At 34.4% G+C, this 14,506-nt stretch overlaps 1 protein-coding gene across 1 annotated transcript; it reads right to left on the minus strand.

Annotated features, from left to right (window-relative positions):
- Nucleotides 1–1,256: 1,256 nt before the first annotated feature.
- Nucleotides 1,257–14,081, minus strand: LOC143451801 (uncharacterized). The gene is made up of 18 exons (XM_076952539.1): nt 13,889–14,081; nt 13,634–13,759; nt 13,308–13,478; nt 13,111–13,200; nt 12,830–12,952; nt 12,433–12,498; nt 11,881–11,991; nt 11,100–11,230; nt 10,511–10,751; nt 10,029–10,112; nt 9,510–9,563; nt 8,308–9,290; nt 7,895–8,225; nt 7,712–7,799; nt 7,483–7,628; nt 2,171–2,251; nt 1,417–1,528; nt 1,257–1,323 (listed from the first exon to the last, which is right to left on the minus strand). The coding sequence occupies exons 1-18, from the start codon at nt 14,031–14,033 to the stop codon at nt 1,257–1,259; spliced, it is 3,150 nt and encodes a 1,049-aa protein (XP_076808654.1). The 5' UTR covers nt 14,034–14,081.
- Nucleotides 14,082–14,506: the final 425 nt, after the last annotated feature.

The following is a 14,506-nucleotide window of genomic DNA, read 5'->3' on the forward strand; positions in this document are numbered from 1 at the left end:
AAATTCAGCGAATCTAAAATATTACAGCAAATTCACCATTTAACATAATGCAGTGAATGTTTATTTGAATAAACATGTCCAACAATTATAATTATGACATCACTATTAGTTTATGAACAAATATAAATCAATTTTATCAATGAATTAATAAATCTGTAGATGGCGCAACAGTTTGAGCAATCGCTCGATGTTGCAGGAGTCCGTCGTTCGAATCCCAGCCACGACGCAATTCCTTTTAAACAAGTAAATATATGTGAGGATGGAATTTTTATAAATTTGAGTAAATAATGAATTTCGGTTTAAAAATGAAACCTACTTACCATTATTACGTCAGCAGTAATTGCGCGGAGTGAGTATGTCGTCACCAACATAAACTTGCAACCGCTATAAATTAAAAATTTGGTTAAAAATTAAATTTCTGTGCAAAGTTCAAGTTGACACAAACATGACAAGATATAAAGAATACCGAGCCATGAAGCTGGTGAAGGACGAGTTGAATTTCTTGTTCCTCGCTCGAATTTGCGAATCTTCCATCTTCGAAGCAACCATCCATGCGCAGATATTCTTCAATTTTAGTGAAAAATTCTGGTCCTGGAATGTCTTTGATTATGTTGCCACCGATGTTCAACCTTTTTACCTGCAGATGAAATGTTTGTAAACTACAACCTGGTGTATTGATGAAGCTAATACATTACTACATACAAGTTAATATTACCATTAATTGGTTAATAACTAACCAGCACCACGTGGTCAGATTTAGGCCTAGCCTACTGGTCCAACACAAATTCTTGGTTTTTTGAATTAAATAGAAATTATTTTGAGCGGCCAATTAAAACCGGTATCGAGTATTAGTTGTAGAAACAAATCCTGATAATAAGTTTGCAAAAATATTTTCAGTTTTAAAAAAATTGAAACTTTTCTGTTGACCCAAAAGTAACCTGCACATTTTAGGCTAAAACTGATCCATTAAAATTTTGTCATTTTTTCATTAAAATGAAGGAATTTTAAGCGACCAAGTTTATCGCAGATTCCACATTCCTTGTAGATTCAAGTAATCACTAAACCGTCGCAAAATTATTCTGCAATTTTATATAAATTAGCACAAAATATCCGACCTACACTGCCCAGTAATCTCAACAAACTGCCTTGAAAAATATCTTCGTACTAGCCATTATGACGTCATAAGCACAAATATAAACAATTGATGATGACGTCATATGCTGTACTAAGCAAACGATAAAAAGTTGAATAAATCGTCAAACCTTTCCAGGCATCTCAGAGATCGCCGAAATTAATCTTTCCACATCATCAGGGGAGAAGCATCTGATCAGATCAAGCTCCTTTAACTTCTTTTGTTGTTTGCTTAAAACGTCACAAAAGATCGCGGCTTCCGATGATGACAATTTCAATGGAAACAGACTCATCTCTGTTGGAAAGTGCTGTGACGCCATATTGAAGAGTTCCATGTCGCTGGATTCGTTTAATTCGCATAAAAGCGAAACATATCTGCGTCTGTTGTCGTCGACATCTAAACAAACATAATAGTTAATTATTTACCGGTTGTAGTTCACCGGGTTATAGAAATAAATTTAAGACGGAAATTTTTCATGTTTAAGCTACAAAGTCAAGTTGAAAGCGAAAACTTACTTTTCTTTAAATTATCTGTTTGGGACGAATTTAAAAAAGAAGCAGTCATTTTAAACTGAAGATAAACTTAATACAACAACCAGAATTAATCTAGATGACATTTGGCCTATTTAGCCGGCAAATATTTCACCAGAATTACCGGCAGCCTACTAAGCTAGGCTCTGTACACTAGCACTGGCAATATGTTTGCAATAGACATGTAAATTACAAAACTTACTTTTACTTGGCCTAGTAGGCTGCTGTACTAATCTACCAGTGATTATGTGGAAATATTTCCGGCTAAATAGGCTACATGTCATTTCAATCAATTTTCAGAAAATATTATCACACAAATATTTTCACAGCATCACCAGTCTGCCAGCAGCCTTACTGTACTAGGCCAAGTAAAGGTAAGTTTTGAAATTCAACATATATGTGTGTTCTGCTGCACATAATGCATGTCTATGGCAAATAATACATAACAAGCACATGTAGTTTATTCAAATATTCGCAGATTTAGGACAAAGTCAGAAAATAAACTTACCAAACCATATCTGCTTTTTCTCAAATCGTACCAGCTGTGACTTTAGTGCTTCTATCCAAATCCTCCTCTTCTCAGCAATATCTGGAAAAAAATTATTATCAAGCTTAATACTGACAGGTGACAAATATAGTCTAGGCCTAGACGAAATAGCTTGCAATAAAATGTAGGCTAGTATACAGTGAGTTGTACTAATTTTAAATATCGCACATTTTTTGCATATAGCCTACTTGCTGTATACATACAACCAAATTTTCATTTTTCTGACTGATTGGCTGCTCATAAAACAAACAACTATTTTATGTTTTTGATGCTGATTAGTGATTACTAAAGTTTGAAAACACTATTTTCATCAAATTTAATAAACAGTAGTCTTCGAAATAGGCACAGTATATATATTGCTAAAAACAAAAAAATGGGTTGCAGTAATATTTTTAAACTGCATGTTAAGAGCAGTTGTTAGAGGATCTTTTATTTTATAACGGTTTTATATAACAAATACAACGCATTGTTCTAAATAACAAGCAAACTGTGCATGAAATTACATGGATCACGAACTGTCAGAGGTGGGCAGTCAGTACTTTGAAAGTACCGTCTGTAACGGTATCGGTACAGTACTTGGCAATAAAGGTTCCAACGGTTCCGGAATTGGTAATATTTCAAAATAGTAGTCAGGTACTTTGCTAGTACTCGGTACCGAACTACTTTTCGTACAGTGGATCATGTTACAAGTGCAACTTTTGCTGATATTATGGCCCCGCTAAAGGTCAAAAATATGTGAACTCACTCTATGCGACTTTATTAGACATTCGGAGATTAAAAAAGAGCAAAAAGCACTAAAATTGAAATCAAGTTTCAATCAAAATGAAATTTTAAAAAACAAACTTCTGAAAACCTTGAAGTAATCATTTTAGAAGTTTCAAGCACTGGGACCGACTTATATTTCTCGAAAAAAGTAATTCAGTACAAGGATTCTGTACTGTTCTCTAAAAGAACCGATCATATGGGTACTGAATAAATTACCGCGATACAATAATTTGGTACTATAGTACTGTTGTACGCTGTACTGCCCACCTTTGCAAACTGTACTAAGTCTTGCTCAATAACCGATGTTTGATTGGTGGGGAATCATCTCTGAGGCCGTGTAAAAACTATCTTCTAATACCATATTAGCAAAGAGAATTGAGCGAAATTATTACACTGCATGTTAATGCAGTAGACTTTGCTTATTATGACTCTCTTTGGACCAAACCATTTTGGTCACAACATCGGAATAGTCACAACAACCGAAGCTGCAAGCCTGATACAGCGCCATACACCAAGCAGTATCGACACAGTCAGAAACAAATTGACTAAACTTTCTAAAATTTCATACATTTCTTACATGATGCGAAAGAAAACTCACATGGCACAGTCATTCCTGTCACATTGCATAATTGACAAAGAAACATTGTGGGAATAAAATTGAAAAAGTGGTCGTAATACTCAAACACTGGTCATAATAAACAGTGACATTTGTATGGCAAAATTTGGGACTATATCAACATGGTCATATAAAGCGGGTGGTCATATTAAGCCGACTTTATCGCATATAATTGTGTAGCACACCATATGGTGGCTATCATTTTTTTACATGAGTTGGTAGGGGCGGCCAGTGTAAAATAACACAAGTGTTAGCCTAAACCATATTTCAGCTATATTAATTTCTGTTGGCCGAGACACTAAACAGAAACAGGTTTTGCTTGCTTTCGTAGTAGTGCTGTAATTGCTTTTGTAATAATAAGGAGAGGAGTGCTGAATCAGTTTATGAGTATCAAAACCAAATTTTTGAAAAAAACAATCGAAACATTGCGACCAAACCATGTATTATAGTATTATACAGATGACTGTAACAGTGCGTATACTCCAAATTAGTTTATTCTAATTTTCTGCTAGTATGTTTAGTTGTGATTTTCAGTGTCAAAATACTTGTATATAGCAAAATGGCAATATAAATGATTTCCTGCTGTGACACAGAAACTTGTAAATTAGTATTTAATTTGCAATGCTTTTTCTCTATTTTAAATTTGATGATATTTATATTCTTAGAATGACATCTCCTGTGCAAAACAGCTATTGAAGTATTCCTGAACTCAACCTCAGAGACATGCGCAACAAACACGATGTCTATAGTAAGGAGCAACCATACCACGAACATCACATGCATTTGTGTGACGTGAAGACCACCTTGTGCTGTTTGCAACATGCTATCAAACTGCAACAGACCTGATTGAACTGTGTGTCAAACCAAAACTGATGAAAATCAATGAAAAGCCTTGTTTAAGTACCGGCTTATAACAGCAGTTACAATGCTGAAACTGATCAACAGTCAACCACTGACTCTTTCTCCAGTAACAACTACAGAGTGATCACATGATTTGGCAATGAACATTGTTTATATTACTGTAACAATGTTCATCATTACCCTTTAAAACAGAGTAAACATTGTATACTTGGCAGCATTTGCCACAATGAGACACTGACAAAAGAAACATTTCATACTACAAGTATATGTATATATATTGTCAGTGCTGGTCTTAGGCCATTGCTAGTGATTTAACCAACTTGGGCTCCATGCCCCTTAGTACCAAAACATAAATAGCATTTCTTTGCGCAAATCACAGTGTTCTCAATTTGTTCTCGAAGTGTTATTATCAATGTTATTATTTAACTTTCTCGAAAGAGAATGTGAACTTGCTGAAAACATATCACAAAGCAAAGCTTTGATGAGAGCTGATTTGCAAAGAGTTTATATTTGGTTAACATTGTTATGAATATTATTCCATTAAGTTATTTAAAGTTAACTTATATTATTCCATTAAGTTATTGGCAAAAAATTCCCACCATCAGTTTTTGCATTGGGTTCGTGCTTATTAAGGCCTGTCCTGTATACTGCACAGCACAAAAATGACAATTTATGGACTGACTGTGTTGAATGAGGTGGATATGATAATGCACAAATTACAGTTAATGCCACGGCACTTACAAACAATGCACGAAAATAAATGTACCCAATATTGAGCTTTATACCACCCAAATAGATTTGTGTAATTCCATTGATTCAAGTAATGTACAAAATGTTGTATCAATGTTTGTGTAGCAATTGTAATAAAGTAAAAGCTCATTAACTTGATGAACTTGATTTCATTTGCATGAAAATTCAAACAATTTAAGGCAACTTAAATTAATAAAATGCATGTAAACTACTAACAGTAACTGAAGTGTACCTTTGTTTCCCAGAGCATAATTAGTACTAATTATCTCAACACCTGAGGTTGTCTAACTCAATGCCTTTTCAACTCAAGATATGATTTTAACTTTAGCGTATCACATTTAATAACTTCAGCTGAAGGTTATACTCAAAATATGCAACAACAAATGGAAACAAGTGTTATGTGAGCAATTTAAGAAACTAAACTAAGTGAGACAAAAGCAGTTCTAGAGCTCCACAAGGCTAGTGTACTAAGCCAAGCATATCAGACTTAAACAGATATAGCAGTAGCACAGCAACAAACATGAGTGCTACATCTAATAACATCATCGGGCTGTGTAATAGGCTACTTCTATCCATTCTTACTGTTATCTGATAAAACTTATCACATCTATAATTTACAAAAAAGAGTCTTTGTAAAAGATGATGAATGAATGCAACTATTATACCCCAGCCATGTGTTTATGGTTATTTGCAGCCAATTTTACCAGCCTATTATAACTGGAAGTAGGTTGATTGGTCCTTTTACTTTGTGCTAATAGGTTAACCACTTTTCGATGTTATTATTATGCAATTGTGTTTAAGTTCTTGGACCTAAGACAACAATGTCCATAAAAATCATCAAAGCTTTGGTAAAATATGAACAGAGCTTTCACATTGGAACATTTCTGAAAGCAGTAACCTAGGAAATTTAGCTTGAACGTCATAACATCTATTATATGCAAGTTTTGCAGTTTGTTAGCCAGTATAGTGTGCTAAAATATACAGTAGCTTAAAATGTGGGCAAAGACAAAGCAAAAATGATTAAAAAGGATTTTGATTGTAGCTCTGTAGTTGCAACTGATATGAAAGTATATTTACCGGTAGCCTTACATAGGCTAACTACACAAACTACTCAGAAAAATATTCATATTTCGTTTTACATCCTACCAGATTCTTCACTATGTTTTGATACACTGAAACATGCCCTAAACTTCGGCAACTTTTCTTGGAATATTACTAAGTTTTAGTCAGACATAAAACGTAAGTTTTTTACACATATGCTTATTAGTTATTACTGGTACTTTACCACAAGTTTCGGCTTTAGCATTACCCTTGTCCTGTGGTGATGATGGGATTATTCAGACGCCATGTAACCTCCATACATCATTAACAGTGATAGTGTCCATCTTAACTGCGCAACGTTTACTTTTAGAGTATAACTAAAATTTAAACAGCTGTGCAAGTAGCAGTTACAGTTAACTTCATCAATTGCAGGTCTGGATCAGTTTGATACAAAATGAAAACAATGAATCGATCACGTGACTTTGTTGTTATTTTGATTATTTTCATCGTAACCATTAGAGACGATGTTTCCATCAAACCTTTGGATGTTTTAATAAATCCTTTGCTATGTGCTCTGTAATACTTTGGGATTGATTTGCAATGAAAATTAAATTATTAAAATGAGCCCTTATTTTGTATTTGGTACCAATTGAAATAAAAAAATTTTCTTTGCCATTATATTATTGTGATCTACGTTTTAGCCTTGGAGGCCACATTCGACTGTTTTATTTGTGGTAAATATCATCGTAATTGTTTATGTCTTTGCGACCACTTACCTGAGTAGAATTTTTGGTCACTTATATTTAAGGCATAAAATAAAATGAAAAAGATGTGATTAAATGGATACGTTATTGTAGTATTATTGTGGAATTAGAAGATACGGGGTTGTCAATAAAATGAACATGATATTGACAAAGCTTGTCAAGTTGGGGAAAGTGCAATAATATCATGACCCTTGCGACGGAATACTTCATCACCGATAGATACGAAACTCATCCAAATTTGTCAGAAAAACACAACCTATAGCTTTTTAACGATGAACATAAACGTAACTCAAAATAAATAAAACTTGCAATCGTACCTTACAAATTCTTCTGCAAAGTCCTATACAATTTGGTAATGCTCTAGATAACTTAGCAAGTTTCTGGTACCGTTGGGTGTTGGTACTTTTGAAAACTGTATCAAATTACTTTACAAAAGCATTTGCAAAATACTGTAACAAGAACAAAATGGTACAAACCGGATGATGAGGATGCCTTCATATATTCCTGCTGTTCTGTAGACCTATGTGAAAGTAAGGCTGATGACTGATGTTCTGGAGATGATATCTTCTCCTCTGCTGGCTTTTGTGTTAGTGAAATCTGCTCCTCTACCTGATCATCTTGTCTGAATAAGTCATAATTGCTTTTGTCTCTTTCATGTCTAATATGAGCTCATTTATGGAACAGCAAAAGCTTTTTAAACTTCACCTGTTTAAGCAGCAAAAACAACGAGATAACAAGAGTGAGCGTTCTCGCTGATCGTGCCCAGTTGCGGCAATATTGCTCATGCTGGAATCTGAAGAAAAGTTGATATTTTACAATTTTCATGTTTGAATAAGCTTAATAGTAAATCATAACTCAAAATGCACATTCTCACTATCCTGAAAATACCTTTCATCATATCTATGAGCAGACCGCAAACAAATCTCCTAATAACAGACCACATCTCATTGGAAAATAGCTTGTTTGAAACAAGGTGTTTAAACGCATCCATGGGCAGTTCATTAACGATGAACTTTGCTGTGAAAAACTCCTGATACAGCTGGTGGGCGAAGTAATACTTCACGTGGCCATCAAACACGCGGCTGACTGCAGCAAAATGAGCGTAAATGCCGACGACGATATCTTGTATCTGGTCTGGTTCAAGACCAACTGCTCTGAGGTCGTCACGTGTGATGACAACTGAAGACCTCATGGTGGTTTTGTAAGCCACTTCACTGAGCTGCAACAACAAAACAAGTAATAATATGTTCCTGTACATTATCACTATTTTAGGTAAACAGAAACATGTTCAGTTCTCTCACCTGCTTTACTAGTGAAGTGATGTCTTTGTGGTGTGCATTGTCACTGCATCGGAGGTTCTCCAAAACTGTGGCAAATACCCGCGTTGTGGTGATGATTTTTCCAATTTTTGTTGTAGGAGCCAAACCTGCTGCTATAACTAACTGAAGCAACAACGGGTTAAAACAAAGTGCAAACACAATTTTAGCATTTCGGGAAAAATCATTCCAAAGCTTGTCGGCTGAAGCACCAGCGTAAAAATAAAACAGTTTATTCATAGAGTCAAGGGGCAGATCACCAAGTAAGATTGTTGAGTCAGGACGTAGTGGAGCAGGAAGCGTGATGACACTGTGAGGTCTGGAGGTAAAGATTAGCTTAATGTCTGGAAGGAAATGTTTATTGCATAAGTTGGCAATGAGGTCTGGTACACTTTGGGGAGTATCATAGTTCACTTTGGGTACTTTGTCTTTAAGTGACCACTCCGCCTGATCCAGACCATCAAAGAGTAGAAGACAACTTTTCTGATTTTCTTTGATCCACTCCCATGCATCCTCTCGAGTGGTTTCGTCTAAATCCGGATAAATGTTATCCATAATTAGCTTCCGAAAACTGACCTTTTCGCCAACTGGCATCTCCATAAATTTATAATAAAGACATTTGTATTCTTCTGTTTTGGCTAATCTTTTGGACAAAGTCGTCTTTCCGGAACCGGGGTAACCTATGAAGGCGGTAAAGCGATTGTTGGACTTCAGCAATTCTTCAAATTCAATGTCCTCATCCCGCTTAAGTGTATCAGGTTCACCAGTTGACGGGGCATAAGTTTCATGTTTACGGACTGCCCGTCCTTGGAAAAAAGATAACTTGGTGTACTTTGGATGGACAATTGGAATATCTGCTACTGAGACGTCGATTCCAGCCTGGAGACGGATGTCATCTTCACGGCGTTCATTTTGCTGCTGCAAAACTTTTCCAATGGCTTTCTCTCGCTTTCCGAGTTTTCGGTGGTCTGATAAGAATACAGACCTTTAAAGCATGAATTTTTATAAATTAAACTGCATAAGGTTATATTTATACTTCGGAACAGTATATTTATACTTCGGAATAAGGTTATATTTATATTTATAAATCGGAACAGTTGCAGAACGCACATGTTGTTTTCCTCAGCAACTACGGCATATAAAACAAACATTAATAGTCCCTTAAATATATCATTGTATAAACTAACCTGCTTTATTTGCCTCCAAACATTTCGTGAATTGCTGTTGTTCATTGGGATGATCTATGTAACAGGTAAAAAAGATTAATGGATTGTTGGAAGGAAAAATGTTCTTAGGAAAAATTTGGGTTTTAGTTCCAAACCCAAATAAATACAAGCCATGACAGTGCAAAAATGGAAAAGCCTTGACTAAAAGTTTAAATCGTTTCTTAATCGTTGCTATGTATAACTGCTAACTGTTATAATAAAACGATAGTATGATAATAAGTGCAGCAGTATTCTTTTAACAAAAATTTAGTTTAGCAAACAAAAGTCGTGATGAGAAATCGAAAACCAAATAATTACAAAAGGTGTCAGCAGTTTTGTAAAGTTTCCAATTATTAATATTTCTCGAGGTAGCAGAAGATAAAAGCATAAAAACTAACAATAAATTAAATTAAATGAACTAATAACCAATAATAACTTCAGTTAATGTTTTAATAATAAAATGTTGTGAAAATACCTATTTCAACTTATGAGTTTAATTACCTATTTCCTTGACAAGTTTATCAAAGTTATCCTCAAATGATTCTTTGCTAAAATCGTAGTAGAGTTTTCCCGACACCAAAAGAGCTTTTGATAAAAATTGTAAAAATATAAATGTTAATTTGTGGTGAAAGCAGGTGATGAAAATCAATTCAGTAATGAATATTAAAAGATAAAAATAGAAACAAACATTAACATAACCTTATTAAAATGATTGGTTAGAGGAAGAGCAGAATATATAGCACTCTTAAAGTTAACAATGATTTATCGCCACAAGATTTCGTATACTTGAGTTTGCGTCTTCTGGTGTAACAATTATGATTAATAATGAAAATAACAATACTAAATATAATGTTACCATTCAAACCTCAAGCAACATCCCATTTTGTGACGTAGTAATCAATTAAAAAAATTAACCAGTCATAGGCATAAAAATGCGTTGAAAACAACTAAGCACAAATGAAAAGTATAATAAAAATGCATACCTGTCCAGCCTTCCATTTTATAATTGTCTTGGGTGATAATGGGTATTATACGTTTTCTCTTGTCAGCAGCAAGTTTGCCTTCCCTTCGGCAGTTTTCACTGAGTTTATAATTTTCAGACAGAAACATGAGAACCAAGTAAGCGTTGTCAACAGCTTCATACATTTGGTCATAAATGTCTCCTCTCATCTCGTTTTTATCAATCCACACTTTGTAACCAGCGGCAGAGAGCTCATCGGATATCTGCAAAAAGGGCGAAAAAATGAAACTAGATTGTTAGGTTAAGTTTGTGAGTAGCTAATTTGCAACTCTTCTACATTCGTAATCATTCTAAAACCAACAAACGGTTTCGGTTATTAGTAATTTGCAAAATAACTCTAAGGCGAAAACGGAGTAGAGCATCTTATAACATCCACATCATCTAAGTGATGGTTTTGCTGATATTTAGGATATGTTTATGAAATAAAACTTTCTTCTTGACCCTAGCACAAATATTTAAATTGAGAGTGAGTTTTTGATAATTGATTCTATTAACATTTCGTGTATTTCGTTAAAACCTGTATACTGAGATCATAAAATATATTTACAAACCTTATGAGCAGGATCCTTTGAATCTTTCCAGTTATAACTGATCATTATATGCTGGTTGCCTTTGTTGTCATCCTGGTGTTGATGGGCCCCAGGTCCACAAGGTGAATTTGTTGCTTGTGGATTATTAGGTTCTGAAATAAGATGTAACATTTAAGCTAATATGCATTGCTCTTGTACCGCTGTTGGAAAATAGAAGCACGAAGCACTTAGTTAAAGGGCGACACAAGTAAAATAATTCAGGTAGTGATTAGCTTTTAACTCGCATGCAATATATGAGTTGAAGCATCTCTCAATAATAATCACAACAAAGAACTTTGCAATCACTGAAAACTAACTCCAACCAAATTGTATAATATCACACACATTTCCACCGACATGGCATGATTTTGCACGATATCTGATAATCAAACATTATTGAGATATAATTATACCTATGAATTATGTTGAATACAATGTTTTGTAGCAGAAATAAATAATTTTGAACCAAATTTAACGTTTGAAAGTGTGCTTTAGTCACCAGGTGAAGATAAAATTTCTTTAGATTTTTTTAACGTAAACTAATCTTTTTTCTAGGTTATTCTTAACTTTTTTTTAATTTCATTTAAAACTTTTTTTCCTGTTTACAGTATTTGAAAAAAACAAATTCACACAAAAGTTTGGCAGAGTTTGACTTGAGTGAGATTATTAAATCTACTTATAGGTTGAACTCGAGTAACATTTTTAAACCGATGTATAAATAAAACTTTAAAAAGGTGCAATGTTGCACACTTCCAAAACATACCTGCAAATGAAGTCGTTGGTGGATTGGCGATTAAGGGACTGGTACTTGGTACTTCAGTTTGTGAAGTTGATGCTGAAATTGGTTGTTTAGGTTGCGTAAAACCGGTTTGATCTAAGATATGAACACATTGTATAAAACATGAAGCTTTAGTTGCAAGCAACAAATAATAACTTGCAAATAAAACTTCATATAATTTTAAACCGTTGATTTTAGCATCTTCAGGAAAATTTGCAAATATATCAGATGTTGCCAAGATGGACAATTACAAGCCAAAACAAACGCAGCACACAATAATGATGACTGTAACAATGGTATAGGCGTCTCAGATCATTTAGCAAATTGCTTCTTACACAATGTTTGCGAATGTTGAATGAGGTACTATTCATCAACAACCACGTTGCATTTTAACATACGCTTGAAAGTTATGCCCCACATCCCCGCAAAACAGAATTCACAGATTCACAGATGTGTAAAATCCAATCATGTCCCAAACAACAGCAAGGACTTTTAATTTGAGTTAAGAAATAAGCAAACATAATTAAGTTAACTTACATAATACACCACTCGTTTTCTTTTCTCCACGACATATTGTTGGTTGTTTGTCGACGTTTCCAAAAGCTGCAATAAAACAGAGATTAAAATTGTCTAAATTCAAATTATTGAAACCAGTTTAATGAAGATAGATATAAGCACAATGAATGTTTGCAAAAGTAAAACAAATACAAAAACATTAAACTTTATTTTAAAGATAATATTTAATTGTACATTATTGCAGTTTCTAAAAACATAAGTGATACATTTTAAACAAATTCAAACAGAAATTATACGTATCGAATATACACTTTGTGTTTCGGATTTTAATTAACTGTAGAATTTGTAACTTATTTAAACAAACCATGATTAATACATACAGTATTCACTGTTTTTTTGTCTATAATCTAATCATTACTTGTAGAAGGTATCTCAGTGTTCAAAGCATTGGATTGATTGGTCACTTCTGAGATGTCTGTGTGGGGCTCGACCTGTGGATTTGCTTCGATCGGTTGCTTTGGATGGGTCACATCAGGTGGATCTAGAAATGAAAATGTCAACAAACACTACCAACCGTACAAATGAAATAACTAACGTATGAAATAGAAAGACAAATAATCTAAACAAACAGTCCGCAGGTTGGCAGATAATACAAAAGCGACATATTTGAATCCCAACGTTAACGCATCGAATATGCACCTTGTGTTTGGGTGTTTGATTGAGGAGGATCAAAGGGATGATTTACCGGATCCTGCTGCTCAATGCTTGGTTCAAATCTTTTTGCAGAATCTTTAAAGTATATGGTAAGCTCAAAAAGAAATAAAAACAATGTGATACCATAAAGAAAGACAATAAGCACTTTACAAGATAAAGTTGTATGGTTTTATAATGCTCACCTAAAGAATTTATTTGTTTCTCTTTAACTTGTGTTGGTTTTATATTTTTTAAGTCCCCGATGTCTTTTTGCTTATATTTTCTGTTGTCTCGGTATTGTCTTTGATCGTGATGTTGGTATTGTCTTTCATCGTGGTGATAAATTTTAGGAGCATAATTAATCGTGACTGGCACTGCGTAACGACAAAAGTAAAGATTTTCATCTATAAAAAGGCATCACAATAATATGGAAACATAATTTGATAAATGCAACTAATAGGCTTTATCTTAAGTATTTAAAAATAATCGTGTGCCTACGTATTCAGCAAAACATTTTCATAAAACTTACCAACTCCGCTTTCAGCCATTTTGCTTGCAAGCTCAATCAACCCTGGATCGATTCTACTTACAACACTCAGAGAAGCTTCAGAATTTTCCATTGTTTGCAAGACTTGATTTCCTGCATCTGCAGGCCCTTGATTTAAAGCAAAGAAAAAATAAAACAAAATTTATTTTCTATCAAATTTAAAGGAAAACATCAAAAAGTTTATTATTAATTACAGCAAAGACAAAAACTTAATCATTTTAATTTCAAATTACTCACCATGAGACATCCCCGCTTGCATTGCAACAGCACGTGATGTTCCAGGTTGTTCATCACTTTCACCTGATGAGCTCTCTTCATTGTTATCAGGTTGTACAAGTTGAGGTTTACCTTCGGTCAATCTTTGCTCTTCTGGCTTCGACATACTTCAATGTTGCAGTAATTATCTAAGCTTTTGTTTTATACCTGGTCAAATGTGTTGATGACGTAAAATTTTTCCAAAAAATAAAAAGACGTAAGCAGAATGTTTACGAAAAGAAATTAACTGGAAAATGTAAACTGTTGTAATAGATGTCCAGATCACATTGTTTTACACATCCTGACTCAGGATGGCCTGGCCTTCTACAGTATTTTCCAGAATTGAATTCCAGAGCTGTTTTTTGTCTGCCAGAATTCCTGGAGCAGCCTGGTTGTCGTTGCCTGGCAGCCGTCAGAGTTCTTAAAGCAGTGTTATTTCCAGCCGAAAATCTTGGAGCAGCTTCATGCCCGCCTAAGTTGTGTTCCGGTGAAGCCTCGTTTCCGCCAAAGCTCCAAACCATAAGTCGGACCGAAACCGAAACAAAACCATTGCCAACGGAAATTCAAAATCGCTTCTTCTCTGCAGGATTTCAAAAATTG

This window comes from Clavelina lepadiformis, chromosome 4, assembly GCF_947623445.1.
Source record: "Clavelina lepadiformis chromosome 4, kaClaLepa1.1, whole genome shotgun sequence".
NCBI lineage: Eukaryota > Metazoa > Chordata > Ascidiacea > Aplousobranchia > Clavelinidae > Clavelina > Clavelina lepadiformis.